Source organism: Enhydra lutris, unplaced genomic scaffold (genome assembly GCF_002288905.1).
Source record: "Enhydra lutris kenyoni isolate GAN:26980312 unplaced genomic scaffold, ASM228890v2 scaffoldscaffold92, whole genome shotgun sequence".
Taxonomy (NCBI): Eukaryota; Metazoa; Chordata; class Mammalia; order Carnivora; family Mustelidae; genus Enhydra; species Enhydra lutris.
In genome coordinates this window covers 1,421,143-1,441,342 of record NW_019154176.1, presented here as the reverse complement: position 1 = coordinate 1,441,342, position 20,200 = coordinate 1,421,143, and the positions used below count along the sequence as shown (strand labels likewise).

The window sequence follows — 20,200 nt, the reverse complement described above, 5'->3', positions numbered from 1 at the left end:
GTTTTACAGGAAATGAATGTTCCGAAAAGCAGAGAGACTTGTCCAGGGTCGCGGAAGTAGAAAGTGGCAGGGTCGGGAGTCAAACTCTCCTATAGAGCCAAGGTACTCGCGGAGACCGTGAAGGGCGAAGGGGAAAAAACGGGAGATGGAGGGAGAAAACGGAGATGGGAGGAGGGGAGCCTCTCGGCGCTCAGCTGGCCTCGCCTCGGGGGCGGGGCCTGGGGCGGTGCGGGGGCGGGGCCGCGGCCGCTCCTCCCCGGCCGGGTTGCGGCGGCGGCGGCGCGGCTTGCGCTCGCTCGGCGCTCGGCTGGGGCGGCCTGGCCCACAATGAATGGCCGCCGCGGCTGCCGCTGCTGCTGAGGCGGAGGCCGCGGAGGCCGCGGAGGCGGAGGCCGCGGAGGCCGCGGAGGCGGAGGCCGAGGCCCCGGCGCAGGGGGGGCGCGCCCCGGGCCCAGGCCCGGCCCCAGCCGCCGCTGCGGAGCCCGCCGGGAGCCCCCGGAGCGCGGCCACGGCGCAGGTGAGGCGGCTCGCCCCAGGCCCGGTTCCGGCCTCGTCTCGCCGGGGCGGCCCGAGGGCATCCGAGGGCTGGCTGAGGGCTGAGCGGGGAGGGCTGGGGGGGCTCTCCTCTGACAGAAAAGGAGCCGGGTCCGCAACCTGCACTGTGCCCGGACCGGCGAGTGCGGAGAGGCCCGGCCCTCACTAGCGGCCTTGAGCGTCCAGTCCCGGGCCGGGCCGTGGGGTTTGGGGGTGGTGGTGGGATCGGGCCCAGACCTCCCCCCACCTCGCTTTCGGCGTTGGGGAGGCGCAAGGTTGGGCCGGGGCAGGTGCCGGAGGCCTGGGAAGTTGGAGGGCCGGAGGAGGAAAAGTGAGGAGGCGCCCGGGGAGGCCGGGGGTGGGGGGGAGGGGAAGGAGGAGTCGGGCTTTGGGTCGGCGGAGTGGGGGAGGAGGGGAGAGTGGCGCGGCCGGAGGGAAACGGCCCGGAGGGGGGGCGGGGAGGGGCCGACTCGCAGGTAGTGTCCGGGCGCCGTAGGAGGTGGGTGGGTCAGGTTACAAGCCTGGGGGCGGCTGAGGAGAAGCCCAGGAAGTGGGGCAGGGTGGGTGTGGGCGGAGTTAGTTCGGGTGGGGGCTGATAGGAGATCCCAGAGATGTTTGCAAGGGTCGTATGAGGTTAGGGCTTGGAGAGGTGTTGGGCGGGGGGAGGCCAGATACGGGGGCCATCAGGTAGGTTGAGGAACTGCTGTAGGAGCTTTGAGAGAGGGGGAAAGCAGCGCCTTTGCGCTGGGCTGGTGGCCGCGAAACGCGAATGGGGCGTCCCGAGAAACTAGTGTGATCAAAAGGCACATGCCACCTCTTCCCCCACCAGGTGTTACCTCTGGACCAGGTCTGGGGTCTTTTTTCTTCATCCCACTCAGGCTCTGGCTCTCTGACCTACCCTTTGGGCAAGCCTCTGCTGGCTTTTCCGAGGTGCTGGCCCAACCGGTGGGTGTTTGTGTGGGCAGCTTGAGAAATTCTAGAACACCTATCTCGGGCATATGTATTTGCAGAGGGCAACCCAACGGCCCTTACCTGAGTATCTTGATACTTCACTTTTTGTGAGCAGAGCCTTGGGGCTCAAGTCTAAGGGATGGGACCTCACAGGCACCATCTTATACCATGGCCTCCCAGTCCGGGAGGTGAGCCTATAAAGCTCTGTTCATTGTGTTTGGATGCTCCTGATGGGGTGAAGGCAGGCCACTGAGGAGATCAAAACCAGTATTTACACCCTGGCCCAGGCCTTTGGGGCTACTGGCCCCAGGGCTCTGCCTGTGGGGTGCTCTTCCTGGGTCAGGCCCCAGGATGAGCTCACTGATTGCTCACCACCACTGGGTCAGCTTAGGTCCTCTCCCTGGTAGGAGGAAGGTGAGGGCTCCGGGTGGCTTGTCCCAGGTCACCCAACTAGACATTGGCAGACCAGGATTGACTGGCACTCAGCTCAAACCCACAGTCTCCTGGGCTGGCCTCTGAGGAGCATGACCGGAGGAACTCCTACTGTTCTGGATTGCCTGGTGGGAATTCTGTGCCCAAGGCCTTTTCTCTTGCCCATCCCAAGGGATAGGGTTGTACCTTTGTGGACAAAGGGGTGTCCCACACACTCTGGTGTGTCCGCGAGGGCTGGGATAGCAGAAGCTTCTGTCTCAGAGGCTTGGTCACATCTCATTTTACGCCCCCCACCCCACCCGGTCTTCTGGGAGCCAGGAGGTCAGAGGTCACTGTAGGCCCGCAAGGGGAGGCAGTTAGGAGGATGGGCCGGGCTCCAGAGCTGCACCTTGCTTTGGTTTTGTGGTTGTCTTTTCCCCTCTTTGGTCCCGGGTCAGACCACCACAGTTTTCCTTCTCCCTGGGCTAATTGTTACCATCGTGTCCTGGGTACAGATTTCGGATCTTGAGCCCCTGAGACAAGAGCCACAGACTGCTGGGTGAAGTGGTATCACCCAGGCCTGGTTTGTAACCCTCATTCCTTGCCCCCGCCCCCTGCCCCCCCCACCCGCCGTCTCCCTGTAGTTCCTAGAACTGACCCCACCTGGGCCCTGCTCTCCTCCTCTCCCTGGCTGGCCTCCTGGCTCTGAGAGGGGGAGGAACTGGGCTGCAGCCCCACTTAAAGATGCTTTTTCCCTGTTTGGTTGGGCCTAGGTTGGCTTCTGGGGCTCAGGAGTGGGTCCTGAGGCGGGGCGTGGCTATCTCTGGTCACAGAGGCTGGGGGGGTGGTGGGTTCCTGACCGGGGTGTGTGGATGGCAGAGGAGGGCAGTGGCTCCTAGCTGCACCTAGAGTTAGAGAAGGCACTCAAAAACTACTTTTCTGTGAGGATGTAGGGCCACACAGACCTGGGGCACCAGAGAAGGCCAGAATAGCAAGCACTACAAGTAAAAGGACCTGTGGGACAGTTTTATTTCCCTAGGGTGTCGGCTACCTGCTGGGGCCAAGGGAGCAGTCCTGAATAATATCCTGGTGGGGGGGAGTGGAGAATTTCAAATTGGGTGGTCAGGGAAGGCTTGTGGGAGAACTGAGCCCTGAATAAGAAGGAGTCAGCCTGGTGGGGGGAAGCTGGGGCAGGGAGGAGCGAACGTTCTGGGCAGAGGGGACAGCACATTGAAAGCCTTTATTGAGCCTGTGCCAGCTTTCTGCTAAGTTCTCTAAATATCTTGTGTGAGGGGTGACCCTGGTGTGGAGATGAAGACCCTTAGTGCCATTTTCAGGAAAGCGCCCAGTCTCAGGGTTTCCTGGATCTCCCCACTGCCCCTAGATGCAAGTCCATACCCCTTGGCCTGCATCCAGGCTTTTTAAAGTCTGGGGCCTGAGCCAGGCTGTGAGGACGGCTGAGTTTCTGTCGGTCTTGGAGAACCTGGGGGGGGGGGGGGTTTGCTCCAGCCAGGTCTGACTCGGAGTTCATCAGGTTCGGTGCCAGAGCGAGTGATGGAGAAGGGAGCCTGTGTCTGAGGCAACGATGAACCTCCTTCCCAGGCTTGAAGACAGGTCGGCAGTGCTTGAACAGCTTTTGTTCTCTGTCTCGGGTCCTTCCTGCTCCTCATCACCCTGATCCCTTCCCCCCTGCCCCAGGCCTTTGGTGTCTGTTGTGCCCAGCAGGAGCGAGCAGGCCCATCTCCTGCCTCTGCTTCTGGGTCTCCTGGCTGAGAATGCCATCCCTCCATCTTCCCCCGGAGAGACTTCCGAGCTGCAGAGGCTGTGAAGTGGGACCTGTCTGGTGGTGGTTGCAGACTGGGTCCAGTGTTTGGCTGTGGTCGTCGTCCCATCTCTGCTGTGCTGCCTCCTTTGGTGAAGGCCTCAGCATCCTTGAGAGATCCGAGAGAGCCCTCTGTGAGGACAGCAACTCTGTTTTCTGAACTAAGCAGGGGTTGGGTAAAGGTGAGCAAACATGGTATTAATGGACAGTCTGCTCCCACCATTCGCACCACTTGCTCGGCCCTGACACCCTGGGCCTAGGTTGTAACCTTGGCATCTCCCATTTCCTCCTCTGATAGTGGGGACCGGCAGGCATATGTCTGCAGAAGTAGTTCTCAATCAGGGATGATTCTACCTCCTCTTAAGGGATGCTTGGGGAATGTCTGGAAACATTTTTATTTGTCACAGCTGGGGCTGGTCTTGGCCTCTGGTGGGTGTAGAGCCCAGGGATGCCATTCAGCAACATAAAAAATGTACAGGGCGGTTCCCCTCCCCAAAGAATGCTCAGTCCCAGTGGCTGCAGGGCCAAGGTCAGGGGATCCTTGTTACATTGTTACCAGGAAGAACGCCGAGTTTGGTGTCCGGGGTGTTTGATGATACTGGGAAGTCACTGGGTGGGGAGCCCCCAGGAAGTACTGCTCGATTTATCACGAAATGGCATGAGGTTCCGGGAGCTGGCAAGTGCTGTAGGATGTCTCCGCTGCTGTCTGAGACTGCAAGGGGCTTCGGGGGCAAACAGAAGGGGACATAACTAATAATCACAGCTGGTGTTACTGGGCACCCGTCCCAGGGTAAGCATCAGTCCACCCGTGTTACTTGCTGGTTTAATCCTTGAAACAGCCTTATGTGGCAGGTGCCGCCGTTCAGTCCATTTTATAGTAGGGAACACTGATGTCGGGGGTACATACTGCTGTGGGTGAATGTTTTCTGGCAGTGTAGAGGAAGGGGAGCCGAATTCTAAGCAGGAAGCTTTGAGCTTCAGGTAAGATAAAAGGATTCGGATTCTCAAGCCCTGCTGAGAGCGCCACCCCCCCCCCATGGTCTCCCAGCACATGTCAACAAGCCCCATCCCAGCAGCCACGTGCCCAGCAGCCCTGCCAGCCTCCTTCCTGGGCTGCGCAGGTGTCCCCTCAGGGCCTTCACGCTTGATGCTCCCTTCACCACCCTTGGTGTGGCTGCTGCCACGGGGTCCTTCAAGTCTGAAGGCTCACGCGTGGATTAGGGTGTTAACTCAGGAAGGTGGGCCAGTGGGGAGGGGGAGGGCTGCTGCCCATCTCCTTCTCTGAGGAGCTGCTGCAGACAGGCCAGATTCCCCAGGGCTGCAAGAGAGTGGGCGGGGAGAGGGAGAAGCACTGGGCTAGACTGCTGGTTCCATGGAGGTGGCAGGGAGGGGAGGAAGGGTGGAGAGTGGCTGCGGGAGGCTGGGCAGAGGAGAAGGCCACTCCCAGAGCAGCAGAAGGACCAGCACCCTGTCTGGCCCTCAGAGGGCACCCAACACCCCATTTCTGGGGAGGACACATCCAGTGAGGACAAAGAGCCCCATCTCTGGCCTTGGCCTGTCTTGGCTTCCCTTCTTGACTCTGGCCTCTTTGAGCCCCAGTTTTCCCATCCACAAAATGGGTCTGGTCGCAGTGGCTGCATGCCTTGGGGAGTGATGGGACCATGTAGAGTGTGAGCTTGGTATGGGCCAGCCGTGGTCAGGAAGCCTCAGCTGCTGTTACCACTGGACTCTGGGAGAAGAGCCAGACACTACCTCAGTGCCATCCTGGGCCTTGCTCTCCTCACCCAGAAAATGGCGGGAAGAGTCATTTCTACCTCAGAAACTAGCGAGAAGTATCATGGAGCCCTTGCCAGGTGCCACGCACTGAAGGGGCGATGCTAATTGCCGGCTATCACCCTGTCACAGTCCTGTCACCTGCTGTGGGTTTAATGGCAGCTTTTTGGAGAAAAAGAAAATGAATTAAATGTGCACATACTTTTAAAATGTCAACTGTAAGGCGGGGGGTCCCTGGCTGGCTCAGTTGGAAGAGCATGCGACTCTGAGTCTCAGGACTCTTAACCTTGCGGTCGTGAGTTCGGGCTCCACGTTGGGTGTAGATACTACCCCCCAAAAAATAAATAAAAAGTTTTTAAAAAGATGCTGACATAGGATCTGTACAGTCAGATAATGCTTTGTTCTTCGCTAGCAAATGTTTACTTAAGCTGCCTCCCCGTTCAGCTCCTAGAGAGGGTCCAAATGGCTCTGGGCCAGGAAGGCTCCTTGAACAGCCTAGGGAGGTGTGTCCCCCACCGCCCTTTACTCTGACCTCATGCTGAGCTGCATGAAGGAGTGGGGGGCTTCCCAAGGGCTTTTGGTCCTTCTGCTGGAGTTGGTGGTTTCCCTTAATTGGCTTGCATGTCCCCGGGCAGCTCACTGGTTCCCTGGAAGGTCAGTGGGAAGGGTGGTCTGTGGTGGTGGCAGACACCTGTACCCCTAGCTTCTGTTCCCCGGGGAATGTGGGGCTCCCTTTCCAAACCACTGGCAGTTTCCACCCCCACTCCCAGGAATCACCCAGCCACACAAGCACTTCCGGTTCAAGCCTGCCATACCCCAGCGTGATCCCGCAGTGGTGTGAGCAGTTGGTGGGAATCCATGCTGAGCCCAGAGCAGGACCCTGACTGCAGGCCACCCAGCTGGTGCGGCCGCCAGAGGAGGGCACCCATCTGCACAGCCCCCTCCACACTGGCCCTGAGGATGCCCCCCGAGGTGTGGATGGCACTCCAGGCCGACCTCTTCTGAGGCCCACTGTTGGAGTCATGTTAAAGTGGAACCAAACAGGGAGTGAGGTTGGTAGTAACAATAATTCTTCATTCCACAAACAACTATTAAGCACCCGTTGTGTGCTGATCTGGTCTAGGGGTAGCAGACACCGCAGTGTGAACCAGAGAGGCAGGCACCGCACACAGGTGGAGGTGACACAAAGCTGAAGACACCTGGGTAGCTGGATGGTGGGAAGTGCCAGCGAGGAAAGGTCAAGCCAGAGAAGCGCAGGGTCGGGGTTGGGAGAGGTTGTCTTGGGAAGCTCGAGCCAGGTTATGACTGGGAGGACATGAAGAGCTGCGGCTATCTCGGGGACAGTGTGTTGGGAAGTCCAAGAGCTGGCGGTGAAAACTGGTTTTGAAAGAGTTTGGGGTCGAGTCTGAGGGTCTTGCCCCGAGCGAGGAGGGCTGGAGCTGCTGTAAGTGACGGCTGGCGGACCGGGGCAGAGTTGGTATCTAGGACATCCACAGGCAGTCCAGGCCCAGGGCTCTGTGGGGGAGTTGGACGTGAGTGGATGGAACTTCCAGCCTTTCTCAAGTCAGCCTGCCATGACAGAAACACCACAGACGGGATGGCTCAGGCAACAGACACTGTTCAAGGTTGTCGGGGCTGGAGGCCCGAGATCAGGTCCAGAGGGCCTTGGTGTGCATGCTCACAGAGAGAGAAACGTCTCTCTCTTCTCTATGGACACCAGTCCCAGCAGACGAGGGCCCCACTTTCATGTCCTTGTTTAATCTTAATTACCCCCTAAAGACTGTATTTCCAAATACAGACACATTGGGGGTTAGCATTTCAACATATGCATCAGGGTGAAGGGCACAGTTTGGTCCAGAGCAGGGCCCTGAGTCTGGGTTTGATCCCTGGGAGGAGAGAGGTTGACCAAGGATAGAGCTCAGTGTCGGCTTTTACTTAGCTTCAGTTTCTGGAAGGACCATGGCTGCTTCTCCCTCAGGGCTCTGCACAACTTCCCAGTACACTGAAGGCTGTGCTCCCATTCCACCACTTCTCGTTAGATCTGCGCCCTCGCCCCCCCCCCCCCCCCCCGCCGCCAGATACCAGCTCTAATGTCACCTCTTCTGGGCACAGTCCGAGGCCCAGGTATGCAGCACGTTGATCTGTGTGACTCTGAATGTATGGCCATGTTCCCCATGGGACCATGAGCCCTGGGAGGCTGGCCTTGTCTCAGGCCTGGCCTGCCCCCAGGCTCCCAGGCTCTTCATGCCCCAGGCAGGCACTTGGCAAATATTTGTTGAGTGACTTGGGAGGTCATGGAAACCGTGCGCTGGGCCCTTGCATCGCACTGGGAGACCTTCTCATATTTGTGACCAGGACACTAACGATGCTAGGAGGGCCCACTCGGCCCTGTTTAGGGCTGGCTGCTGCTGCTTCCCTGGGGGGGGTCTGAGGACCCCAGAAGATGGGCAGGCTAATATGCCAGCTTCTGAGGAGAGAGGATTTGAATGGTTTTGTGCTTAAGGGAGTCTGTAATCAAGTGGGTTTCAGTGTTCTCAGAGGTAAGCATAAGGGCTCTGGGGAGAGCGTGCAGAGGGGGGGTGTCTCTAGTCTTGAGAATTCTCAGAGCCGGGGGTGACGGAGGGTGGAAGAGGAGGATGTGGGCAATGAGAGGAAAGGGGGACTCCGGGCAGCGTGCACAGCTTGGCCAAAGGCCTGGCTGGGGTGGGAGAGCCGTGCAGTTGCTTGCCGGGGATGGAATTGTAGGATGCTTTAGAGACCCCCAACTCTTGGCTCCATCACATCTCTCCCTAGGTAGCAGGTGACCCTGACCCAGGCCAGGTACCTAGTACTTTAGACCTGCTTTTTCTGGGAGCCCATGAGGGCTCCGCGGTCGTCATCTCCCTGCCCCCCATCCCCCCGGCCCGGGCTGGTGTGGGATGGGGCTTCACGTAGAGTCAGGGCAGCTGTTCCTTCGGAGTCCAGAGGACCGGATTGGGGGAGTTGCCCAGGGATGAGCAGAAGGAGGGGAACCTGGGGGTAGCCTGTCACTGTGCTTCTGAAACCAGCCAAGGCCTTGCTTTCCCCTGTCCTTGCAGGGGTAGGAGGGCCGTAGAGGGTTTCTGCAACTCAAGACCTGCCACCCCCCTCCCCTGCACTGTTGTGGGGGCGGGGGGGTGGTTCCTGGGCACTGACTGGTTGAGTTCTTGTACCAGTTGTCTCCCTCCCTCTCCCAAAGGCTTCAAAGCCCTGGGTGCTGGGCTCTGAGACTGGGGTTCACAAGGCTTGGGGGATCCCAGCCTGAATGTGGAGTGGCTGTCGCCCTCGGGAGCCCCTTCCTGTGCGTGTTCCCTCTTGTTAACACAGGGACATCAGCGTTCCTGCGGCTGAGCTTGCCCTGAGTGGCCAGCCTGTGCCAGTTTCCCAGTGAGGGGCCAGGCCCTGCAGGCTGGCTGTCGGGGAAAGAGGAGGACTGTCTCTCGGCCCCCACCTATCCAGTGGGGCAGTACTAGCGCCCCCCCCCCGAGGGAACCCCAAGGATAGCTCCTGCAGCAGCACCTGGCATGAGGACCACAGCTGGGAGCACTCCTCAGAGTGCCCCCTGCAGCCCCCACCAGCTGCCGCATCCCAAATTGGAGTTGTTTTATTTCCACTGCGCTCTCCCCGCCCGAAGAGTTTTTATTTATTTGTTTTTCTGACGGCGCACAAGCACGGGGAGCAGAGGGAGAGGGAGAAACAGACTCACTAAGCAGGGAGTCCGTCCTAGGACCCCGGGATCATAACCCGAGCCAAAGGCAGACGCCTAATGACTGAGCCACCCAGGCGCCCCTGGAGTCATTTATTCTTATCGTGGTGCCCCCTCTTCATAGCCACGCACTCACAGATCTGACTGTCCTCTCTGTTCCCATCCCTGCCACTGCCGCCTGCCCCCACCACTAGCCCAGCCCTCAGCTTCTCACCTGTTTCCGTTCTCCACACTGCTCCTGCCAGTTTTCCCCAGGATGGTCTGGGCCTGCACCTCTCTTGCTTCAGGCTCCCCCCTGCTCCCTCAGAAACATTTGTCCTCACCAGGGCAGGCACCCCCTGTCCACACCCTTCCCAGCAGCCCCGTTGCCCCTGTACTCCCAGCCTCAAGCCAACACCGGCCTCCTGGGAGTCTCCAGGCTGCGCCTCACTCCTTCGTGCCCCAGACTGTTGGTTGCTCTGTCCCTCACTCCCAGTCCGCCCCTCAGGGACACACTCTTCCTGGCTGTATCACTCCCTTTGTCTCTCCCCCCACCAGACCTCAGCATGTGGGGATAGCCAGTCTTCTTTAGAGCTTGTCCCCCGTGCCTTGCGTTTTATCGGGGTGGATTGGGTAAATTAGTCCCCATTTTATAGATGAACAAACCACGGCACAGAGGGGATGAATTGGCGTCTGAAACGAGGTGTGGTGTTGGGCTTTGCTCTGACTCCACTGCCGGCCTCTCCTGCCTTGGTCCTCCCCCTTCCGGTATGAGCTTTCCAAACTGGGGGTCTAGAGGTCTCTTTCAGGGATGGGAGCTAACCTTTCCCTTGACTTCCTTGACTCTGTCACTTGGGCCCCAGTACCTGCCGCAGCTTCATTTTGGCAGCCTTGGGAGTTGGGTTGGGGCTGTGAGTCCCCTAGAGCGGGCTCTCTGGATTCTGTCCTTTGCCTGCTCTGAGTGCCTCAGTTTCTCCTGTCTCCACACAGAGGGTCAGCTCGTAGCCCACCTGGCACTGAGTTTGAGCCCTTGAAAGAAGTGGGCTGTCTTCTGATGGGAAAGTCCCTGTCTCCGCCTAGCCCCTAAATTGTTTTTTCTGGCAGTGACCGTGATTTTGATGATGACAAGGAGGCAGAGGGCATACCCAAGGGAAATCACAAGTTTCAGTGCCCACACAGAATCTTGTCCCTATTACTTACCCACCAGTGACCTTGGAACAGTTCTTGGCTTCCCCGTGGCCTCAGTTTTCCCATCTGAGAACTGGGAGTATGAAATTGGCCCCCTAGGTTTGTTAAGAGGGTTCAGAGAACTTCCTGCAGGGCACCGGTCAGCTCTTTGGAAGCATGGGTGCTGGGAGGGGTGGGGCCTGCTGGTGTCTCAGGGTTCCACTACATGCAGCAAGTTCAAGAGGACAGACTGAATTTGTGTGATAGGGTTGGCCTTAGCAACATTTGTTTCCAAATGGACAAGTAGAGATTTGGAGTTCATGCTCCCAGGAGGGAGTTGATTCTGGAGCTGGCACTTGCCCATGAGTCTGTGCAGCATAATTTGAGTCTGGTAGGGCCCCTGTGTCCCAGTGTTCAGCCTGTGGAGGCGGCTCAGGAGGGACTCACTAGTGAGTGGAAAATGTGAAAGACGCATGAAAGCTAATCTGGGAATGAGGGGAAACAGCTGGGGTCTCTCGTTGGTACCTGCCCCAGGGCCTTTGCACACATGCTTTCCTCCTTTCTCCTCACCAGCCCAACTCTTCTCATACCCATCCTGCCCATTCAGGACCACTGCCTCCTGTATTTTATAGAACTGCAGGGGACTCACTTTTACCATGGGTACAGTCGTAAAGCCACATTGTCCTTCAGAGCCCTTTTACGAGGGCACTCAGACTATTGGACATGCCCAGTTCTGGATTGGAATGTGCTGGAATGTGCAGTGATGGAATAGGCTGTGAAGCAGAAGTTCACATTTGACAGGTGCCTCCGCTCACTGCGCAGGGTCACGGACAGTTCCTTTTTATTTTTTTAGTTTATTTTTATTTTTTAAAATTACTATTATTTTATTTTTTTATTTATTTGACAGCACAAGCAGGGGGAGTGGCTTGCAGAGGGAGAGGGAGAAGCAGGCTCTCCCCACTGAGCAGAGAGCCTGACATGGGGTCCATCCCAGGACCCTGAGATTGTGACCTGAGCCAAAGGCAGATGCTAACTGACTGAGCTACTCAGACATCCCTCCTTTTTTTTTTTTCTTTAAAGATTAATTTTATTCTTGTGTATTTTAGAGAAAGGGAGAGTGGGGGAGGGGGAAAAGGAGAGAGAATCCCAAGCAGACTCTGTTCTGAGATAGAGATATTATCTTTTTTTTTTAAAGATTTTATTTATTTTGACAGAGATCACAAGTAGGCAGAGAGGCAGGCAGAGAGAGAAGGGGAAGCAGACTCCTCACAGAGCAGAGACCCCGATGTGGGGCTCAATCCCAGGACCCTGGGATCATGACCTGAGCCAAAGGCAGAGGCTTTAACCCACTGAGCCACCCAGGCACCCCAATATTATCTATTTTTGTAAATAAGCAGTAGGATCACTAGGTTCAAAATTCAAAGGAACCACAGTATTCATGACAAGTATGAATTTTTTCTTATCTCCTTCCTTGGCTTTATTGAGTTGCACGTAGCATGGACTCCATTGAAAGCATATAGTTGAATGGTTTTCAGTACAGTTGACCCTTGAATGACGAGTGGGTTAGGGGCACTAACGCCCCCCACCAATGCGCACGCAAGGTCAAAAGTGCACATACAACTTTCAAGTCCCCCCACCCTGAACTTAACAGCCTACTTATGATCAGAAGCCTTACTGATAACCGTTAACACATATTTTGTATCTTGTATGTCTTCTGTGTGATTAGGTAAGCTAGAGAAAAAAATGTTACTAAGAAAATAATAAGATTCCTGGCGGGTTCAGTCAGTAGAGCAGGCGACTCTAGATCCTGGGGTTGTGAGTCTGAGCCCTGCCTTGGGTGTAGAAATTACTTTAAAGAAAAGGGGAGGGGGGAGAAAAAAATCATAATGAAGAGAAAATACATTTGCAGTCCTGAACTATTGAAAAAAATTCTGTGTATAAGTGGACCCACACAGTTCCAGCCCGTGGTGTTCGAAGATCGATTATCTATTCAGAGTTGTGTGCACATGACCACAATTTTAGACCATTTTAAGTTACGGCAAGAAGAAACGCCCGCATCCTTCTGCTCGCTACCCCACACCCCACCTAGCCCCTGGCAATCACTAGTCTGCTTTTTTTGGCTCTGGATTTGCCTGTTTTGGACATCTTACATAAACGGGATCATATAATACACAGTTCTTATGTCCATCTTCTTGCATTAGCATGTTTTCAAGGTTTGCCCTTAGAATGGTGTGTATCACTGCTTCGTTCCTTTATATGGGTGAATAATATTCCATCATATGACTGGACCTGGGGTTTTTTTTTTTTTAAGCCATTCATCAGTTGACGGACGTTTGGGTTGTTCCCGTCTTTCTGGCGCTTGCGAGTGGCGCCCTAGACACTCACGTACAGGTGTTTCTGTGGGTACAGGTGTTGGTTTCTCCTGGGTATAATTCTGAGGATTGGAATTGCTGGGTCATATGATAATTTCGTGTTTAATCACTTGAGGACCTGCCAGACTGTTTTCCATAGCAACTGCACCATTTTACATTCCCAGCCACAGTGTAGGAGGCTTCCGATCTCCTCCTTGCCAACACTTGTTGTCTGTCTTTTTGATTCTCTCCAGCCTAGCTGGTACGAAATGGTGTTTCGTTGTGGTTTGCATTTGCATTTCCCTGCCGACTGGTGCTGTCCTCGTGCAGCCTCAGAGTTCCCTGAGTGCTCCCTTAGTCATTCAGCCAACGTGATCGGGGGGTCATGTCCTCAGCACTGCGGCCACGGTGCGAAGACCCCGATGCCCCTGACCCTTTGGTATTTCGATGCCAGTCCTCTTCAGAGTTCCCCCGTGTGTGCTGTGTTAGCGATGGCTAACACTCACAGAGTTTTCACTGTGTTGACTCATTTAGTATTCAAACACACATGTGTACGTACACTTTTGCCCCCACACCCCCACCGGAAGGGGCCGCCGTGGCCACCCGGCCCTGGAGCTGCCATGCCTGATTGGACAGTCTGTCATAGAGGCAAGTCTGTGCTGGGACCAAAGGCGTGGGTGGCTGCCGGCAATTCTCACCGCCACGGCAAATCCCACCATGTGGACGTCTGCTCCCACGTGTCTCCCTGCCGCACGTGAGCTTCGTGAGTGGCGGGGGGGCACCGAGTGTGCTGCCTGACCCCGTCCCTCTGTCTCTCTGTCCCTGTCCCCTGTGCAGCTGCCGCCATGGCCCAGACCCTGCAGATGGAGATCCCGAACTTTGGTAACAGCATTCTGGAATGTCTGAATGAGCAGCGGCTACAGGGCCTATACTGTGACGTGTCTGTGGTGGTCAAGGGCCATGCCTTTAAAGCCCACCGGGCGGTGCTGGCCGCCAGTAGCTCCTACTTTCGGGACCTGTTCAACAGCAGCAGAAGCGCGGTGGTGGAGCTGCCGGCCGCCGTGCAGCCCCAGTCCTTCCAGCGGATCCTCAGCTTCTGCTACACGGGCCGGTTGAGCATGAATGTGGGCGACCAGTTCCTGCTCATGTACACGGCCGGCTTCCTGCAGATCCAGGAGATCATGGAGAAGGGCACTGAATTCTTCCTCAAGGTGAGCTCCCCCAGCTGCGACTCGCAGGGCCTGCACGCCGAGGAGGCCCCGTCATCCGAGCCCCAGAGCCCCGTGGCCCAGACATCCAGCTGGCCGGCCTGTGGCACCCCGCTGCCCCTTGTGTCCCGCGTCAAGACGGAGCAGCAGGAGTCGGACTCCGTGCAGTGCACGCCGGTGGCCAAGCGGCTGTGGGACAGCGGCAGCAGTGGCGGTGGCAATGGCAGCCGCAAGATGGCCAAGTTCTCCACGCCGGACCTGGCTGCCAACCGGCCACCCCAGCAGGCCCCAGTGGTGGCAGCGGCGCAGCCAGCCGGGGTGGCGGTGGCAGCGGCTGCAGGGGCTGGCACTGGGCAGCCGGCGGGGGGAGCGGCGGCCACAGCGGCAGCAGCGGCAGCAGGGGGCGTGGTGAGTGGGCCCAGCACGTCAGAGCGGACCAGCCCGGGCACCTCAAGCGCCTACACCAGCGACAGCCCTGGCTCCTACCACAACGAGGAGGACGAGGAGGAGGATGCTGGCGAGGAGGGCACAGACGAGCAGTACCGGCAGATCTGTAACATGTACACCATGTACAGCATGATGAATGTCGGCCAGACAGGTGAGGCGCCTGCCCTGCCCGCCCCACCCCTTCCCTGCCCCTACACCCCCCCCCCCCCCCGCAGCCAGCCCCCTTCCGCAACACATGCTGCTCTCTGCCCCCAAAGCCGAGAAGGTGGAGGCCCTCCCTGAGCAGGTGGCCCCTGAGTCCCGGAATCGCATCCGGGTGCGGCAGGACCTGGCGTCTCTCCCGGCTGAGCTCATCAACCAGATTGGCAACCGCTGTCACCCCAAGCTCTACGATGAGGGTGACCCCTCCGAGAAGCTGGAGCTGGTGACAGGTGGGCCGGCATCACTTCCTCCCCAGATTCCCTGCTTCGCCCCAGGGTCGGGCTTCTGTGTCCTCTGAGCTAGTGGCTTGTGGGATGGTGGTTAGGAGCTGGACTTGGGGTCTAACCCCACCCCTGCTACCACCTGCTGGCTCTGCCCTAGGGCAGCTGACCCCCCTTGGCATTATACGTGCCCGAGACTGGCCTCCAGGTTTCCACACCAGAGGCTGGTATGAGCATTGACGGGCACCGTTGGCCACACGGGCTGATGAGCGGCTTCGTGGGGTGTTCGGAGGGTTGACTAACATGGTGGTTAAGAATCTTGGCTCTCGGTGTCAGGTTGCCTTGGTGTGAGCTTCCACTGCCTGTTCTTTCTGGTGCCCAGGTGGTTGTGTGGGCAGAAGCCACACGAGCGCAAGCGGGCTCGTCACGCTCTAGGTGCCCCGTGGACAGTGGCACCACCAGCTGGCCTTTCCTGATCGCTGACCAGGCCATGCCGGGGCGAGTTGTCAGGGGTTGTCTTGGCCGGGCCCAGGCCAGGGCTTGGCCAAGTGGGGAACGGGGCAGTCTGGGGCCCCCGGCCACCCTCCTGCTCCCCACTCCAGGCACCAATGTGTACATCACGAGGGCGCAGCTCATGAACTGCCACGTCAGCGCGGGCACGCGGCACAAGGTCCTGCTGCGGCGCCTCCTGGCTTCCTTCTTTGACCGGTGAGGCCCTCACAGAGCCCAGATGGAGGGGAGGACGGCTGCCCCCCCCCCCCAGAGGGCCTGACTCCACCCCACACCCATGCTCCCCACCTCAGGAACACGCTGGCTAACAGCTGTGGCACCGGCATCCGCTCTTCCTCCAACAACCCCAGCCGCAAACCGCTGGACAGTCGCGTCCTTCACGCTGTCAAATGTGAGTATCTGGCCGTCTGGAGTCAGGCTGGGGTGGGGTCTGGGGCAGGCAGATGGTCCTCTTCGCTGTTGACCCTGATAGGTGGGTGGGGATTAATGTTAAGAAGGATTCTGAGGCTGAGTCTGAACTTGTTAGGAAGAGGACTGGGATGGGTTACAGATTTCTTCACAGTTGCAGGGGTGGGGGGGGGTGGACACTGAAGGTAAGCCTGTGTCAGATGGTGGGGGGCAGGGGAAGGGTCCTTGGGTAGTCATGGGAGCAATGAAGCAGCCAGTCCCCAGCCATCTTCAGGAGGGAAGTCTAGGTTTTCACCTGGAATCTCACCATTCCTAAATTCTGGCAAATGACCCAGGTTTTTCAAGAGCACTGGGGCACCCTCTCTGATCCCACACCTGGCCGATCTCAGGCATGGAGCCGACTGGTGCGGTTTAGCTTCCTGGCTTGTGAGGCCTCCATTCTCTCACCTCAGAAGGGGGGTTCAGGGGTGCCACATGCACGTGGGGGGGGGTTAAGGTGCAATGCGGGTGAGTGTTGCCGGTGTCAGAGGCCGGTGCTGCGCTCTGCCTGAGCCGTGTGCTCCGCCCTCGCAGACTACTGCCAGAACTTTGCTCCCAACTTCAAGGAGAGCGAGATGAACGCCATCGCAGCTGACATGTGCACCAATGCCCGCCGTGTCGTGCGGAAGAGCTGGATCCCCAAGCTCAAGGTGCTCATGGCCGAGGGCGACGCCTACACCACCTTCATCAGCGACACGGGCAAGATAGAGCCGGACATGATGGGCGTGGAGCACAGCTTTGAGACGGCCAGCCACGACGGCGAGGCCGGCCCCTCGGCCGAGGCCCTCCAGTAACTACCACCGGACCCTCCCCGCGGGGCCGTCACACTCCCCCCACCCGACCCCATCACACCCACCCACCATCTTGGTCACGAGCTACTGTCTGTCCCTCCCCAGGACCCGCGGGGGGCGCTGCATGCTCCCAGCCCCTCTGCCTCCTCATCCCACCCTCCGACCACCATCCGAGTGGGCTAGGAGAGGGCAGCAGCCGGTGCGAGCTCTGCGCTGCCTCTCTAGCATGCTCGGGCACCGCTGGGGAGCCTGCGCTCCCCCTCCCCTAACCTCCAGCAGTGGTCTCCCCACTCACCAGGCCAGGTATGGGGAGGGGCCGGCCTGGGGGGCTCAGGAAGGCCCCTTCCCCAGGCCCGGGGCCCCAGGGTTCTCAGGACCCCTCCTGCCACCACCTCCCAGTGCTTCCATGTTTCCAAAAGCGCCTTCCTGACTCCCTCGTCTGTCCCTGCACCTGGGGGCTGGGGTAGGCGAGGCCGAGGGGACTACCCATTTCACAGCTGAGGGAACCCAGGCTCAGAGGAACTCCACCATTGACCTAAGGTGGTGGGCGGTGGCGGGCCCGGCGCCCTTCTCTCCCCTACCCCCCACCCTGCGTCCACCTCTGTTGCCCCCATCTGTCCCCTGGGGCCTGAGAGGGGCAGGTCCCAAGTGGGGGGGCTCTTGGAGGCAGGCCACAGGTCTCTGCGAATAGAATGAGAGGTTTCCTGGGCTCGCGGAAGTTGTGCGTATGTGTGCGCGTGCGTGCGTGTGTGTGTGTGTGTGTAGACGTTTTTGCTTTTAAACAAATGAAGATATGAGAGGCAGTAGGGCCAGGGCTAGAAGTCAGGGGAGCAGGCTGGGGGGCTACTGCCCTTGCCCCCCTCCCCCACCCCTACCCCCTGGCCCCAGCCTCTGTACATACTTTTTAAAGCATTTTTTTAGCTAATGAAATATTGAAGTATAAGATTCCTTTTATTTTTCAAACCAACGGGACTGTGTCTGATGTCCCCTTCAGTCCTGGGGGACGTGACAGGCAGGACGTGGTGGGGGCTGGGGGCAGGGTGAATGCGTGCATGTGTGTGGAGTGTGGGTGCGCATTTCTGAGGCTGGGACTCGGCCAGGCCTCTGCTTGGGCTCTGTGGGTCTGACCAGGACCCCCTTGCTCCGCTGCTCCCCAGCGGGGTTCCATTTGAGGGGTGGCCCTGGCCTTAGCCCGTTGGCTGAGCCCAGCTTCTGGGGACAAGGCAGGGCCCGCTTCCATTGTTAGCAGTTTGCAGAATTTTCTCTAACCATTCCTCTTCCTTTCCTCGCCCAGTACGAGGAATTTTTTTTTTTTTTTTTGAATTTTACATGTGAACTTTGGAGGGTTCCTTTTTTTTTTTTACTCCCTGTTCCCCCACACTGGGTGTCCTTTTCTTCACAATTTTCACCTTTTCCTCTCTAGTCCTGTCCCCACTGCCTCTCGTCTCTTCCCCAATCTGACCGGCCCATTGCTCCCATTGCTCCCAGCGGCCTTTCTAGAGGCAGGGGGATTGCAGGAGGTGGGGAGAGGGGGGTGGCGGCCAGCCCTGACTGGACCCTTGGTATCTGACTTGGAGGCCTCCCCCACCACCCAGGAGCCCCCACCGGTCTGCAAGGGGGTCGCTCCTGACAGCTTGTTGTGGGGATGGGGGGTGTCTGGTCCGGCCAGTGTCCTGGCACCCTGCTTTCCTGGCCTGGCCTCCGCACCTTAGCCCTCAGCCGGCCCAGTGTATGGGGGGGAGTCGACGCCCCAGCTAAAGCACAAGCACCTTAGTCGCACCTCCCCCACGCCCTTGTCCTGGCCTTGACATCCTACCCCAGCATCGATCCCAAAGCACAATATCCTGGTCACTTGGCAAGCTGCCGGGCCGGCCAAGGCCGAGGGGCCGGCTGGGGCTCCAGCCAGACCCCACAAGGAAGGAGTCCTAGGCGCTGCCCTCCTTCCAGGCCTTAGCAGGGGCCAGCTCTCTGGGACTGGGGTCTTCTCCCTCCGCAGCCCTTTGTCCTGGATAGGCCCCTGCCCAGCCCCTCCCTGCCTTGTCCCCGGGTGGGGCTTGCCCGTGTCCCTCCTCCAAGCCCCTGCAGCACTGGTTTGGGTGGCAGAGCCCCCTCATTTCAGGGATCCCAGGAGGTGCCCCTGGCCCCGGGGACTGTGTTGGAGGGGAAGGGAGGGGAGGGGGGTGGGCAGGGGTGCAGGGGAGGAAACTCCTCACCAGGAGAGCCAAAGACAGGGTTGTGCCTTACCCCAGGAGCCACCCCTGCGTCCCTCCCGCCCTGCCCTCCCCACCTCCTGGGCGGCCTGCTGCTTTTCCTTCTCTCCCTACCCCTGCCCTGCCCTGCCCTGCCCTGAGCTGCATGGTTCCCCCAACCCCGGGCAGCCCAGGGAGGAGCACGAATGGAGAATCACCAACCAACGCAAAAAAAAAAAAAGACTGTGGGGGGCCCCCCCTCCGCCTCCCCTGGCCGCCCACTCACCCGCCTCTTTCACGCAGGACAGACCGCCCGCCCTGTCCGTGTGAAGTGCCAACGGCCTCCCCGCCCTGGGCCGACCCCCCACTCCCCGGGCCCGTAAGTGAGATTGCACATTAACTACTGTAAGGAGAGGAGCCGCACTGGGAAATGTGAACCATGAGAATATCAGTGACACTGATGAGGAGAATAAACTAAACGCCTTTGTAACAGCCCTGCCGCATGCTGCTCTCTGGGGGCGGGGCCCAGGGAGGGACAGATGCTACACACGGTGGGGGGGGGGGTGGACAGACAGGGCCCTCGCTGCAGGCTCAGTGGGGGCTGGGGAACTGCCGTTGCAGGCATCACATCTCAGAACCTCAGTGTGAGGGGTGGGGGCGGTTTCCCCCATTCAGATGGGGAACCCCCAGTTCAGAGGCTCAAACCCAAGCTGCCAGTAGCTGCCCCTTGGAACGGGGCGCCTGGCTGGCTTGCTCGCAAGAGTGTGGACTTTTGATTGCGGGATTGTGAGTTTAAGCCCCACATTGGGGCTTGTTAAGTAGCTTCCACTTAATAGCACCCTTCTGGCTACCCTAGTGTATACAGACACGATGCCCTGGAGCTCTTCTGCACATGCATGGGCCCGAGGTCCCGTGTCCCATGGATCACCCCCCAAGAAGGGCCTCTGTTGAATTGGCTGCAGGACAGACAGACTGGCTCGTTCCCCTTCTGTGGCCGTTTGACACCCCTAGTCTCAGATCTGCATCCTGAACACACCCACACCCTTCACCGCGGCTGAGCTGGGGCGCCCATGCGCTCCTGCATTGGAAGGAACAGGAGTGGGGATGGCGAGTCACATTTGGCCAGTGTCCCTTTAAAGTACCGTGGACGGCTGTGGGTCCTGAGGATAGGGAAGGACAAAATGTCCTCTCAGGTCTGATGGAAAAGACACAGATGGGCTGTAAGGTACCCCGATTCAGAAATATTTCTAGTAGCGTGGGAAGGTTATTCATCAATGTTAGGGGTCCTGTCAAGTCAGAAAATAATCTGGGAAGGGAGGCTTCATCCCCTGCCCAGGCCAGGCCTGCCCACTCCCCAATTAGGGGAGCATCCAGACATCATGGGGAGATGATCAAAGGGGATTTCAGTTCCTAGGGAGGCCTGGATGTGTCAAGAAAACCAGCCCTCCGCCCCAACCAGCTGCCAGAAAGTAGG

At 58.5% G+C, this 20,200-nt stretch overlaps 1 protein-coding gene across 2 annotated transcripts; it reads left to right on the top strand.

The window, feature by feature from the left end:
- The first annotated feature begins 462 nt into the window (after window positions 1-462).
- Window positions 463-19,221, top strand: LOC111162496 (nucleus accumbens associated 1). Of its 2 annotated transcripts, XM_022526949.1 has the most exons (7): window positions 463-517; window positions 13,550-14,518; window positions 14,625-14,798; window positions 15,392-15,497; window positions 15,593-15,690; window positions 16,281-16,536; window positions 19,030-19,221. In XM_022526949.1, exons 2-7 carry the CDS (start codon window positions 13,558-13,560, stop codon window positions 19,124-19,126), a joined length of 1,692 nt encoding a protein of 563 aa, XP_022382657.1. In that variant the 5' UTR covers window positions 463-517; window positions 13,550-13,557; the 3' UTR covers window positions 19,127-19,221. The 2 variants fall into 2 exon arrangements, with proteins under 2 accessions (XP_022382657.1, XP_022382658.1); XM_022526950.1 differs by lacking the exon at window positions 19,030-19,221 and having other exon boundaries at window positions 16,281-17,404.
- The last annotated feature ends 979 nt before the right edge of the window (window positions 19,222-20,200 follow it).

Coding starts and splice junctions, on each gene's coding strand:
- LOC111162496 (XM_022526949.1), top strand. CDS start 13,558: ATGGCCCAGACCCTGCAGATGGAGATCCCGAACTTTGGTAACAGCATT. Junction 15,498..15,592: donor CTGGCTTCCTTCTTTGACCG/GTGAGGCCCTCA, acceptor TCCCCACCTCAG/GAACACGCTGGCTAACAGCT. Junction 16,537..19,029: donor CCCTCGGCCGAGGCCCTCCA/GTAACTACCACC, acceptor TCTTTCACGCAG/GACAGACCGCCCGCCCTGTC.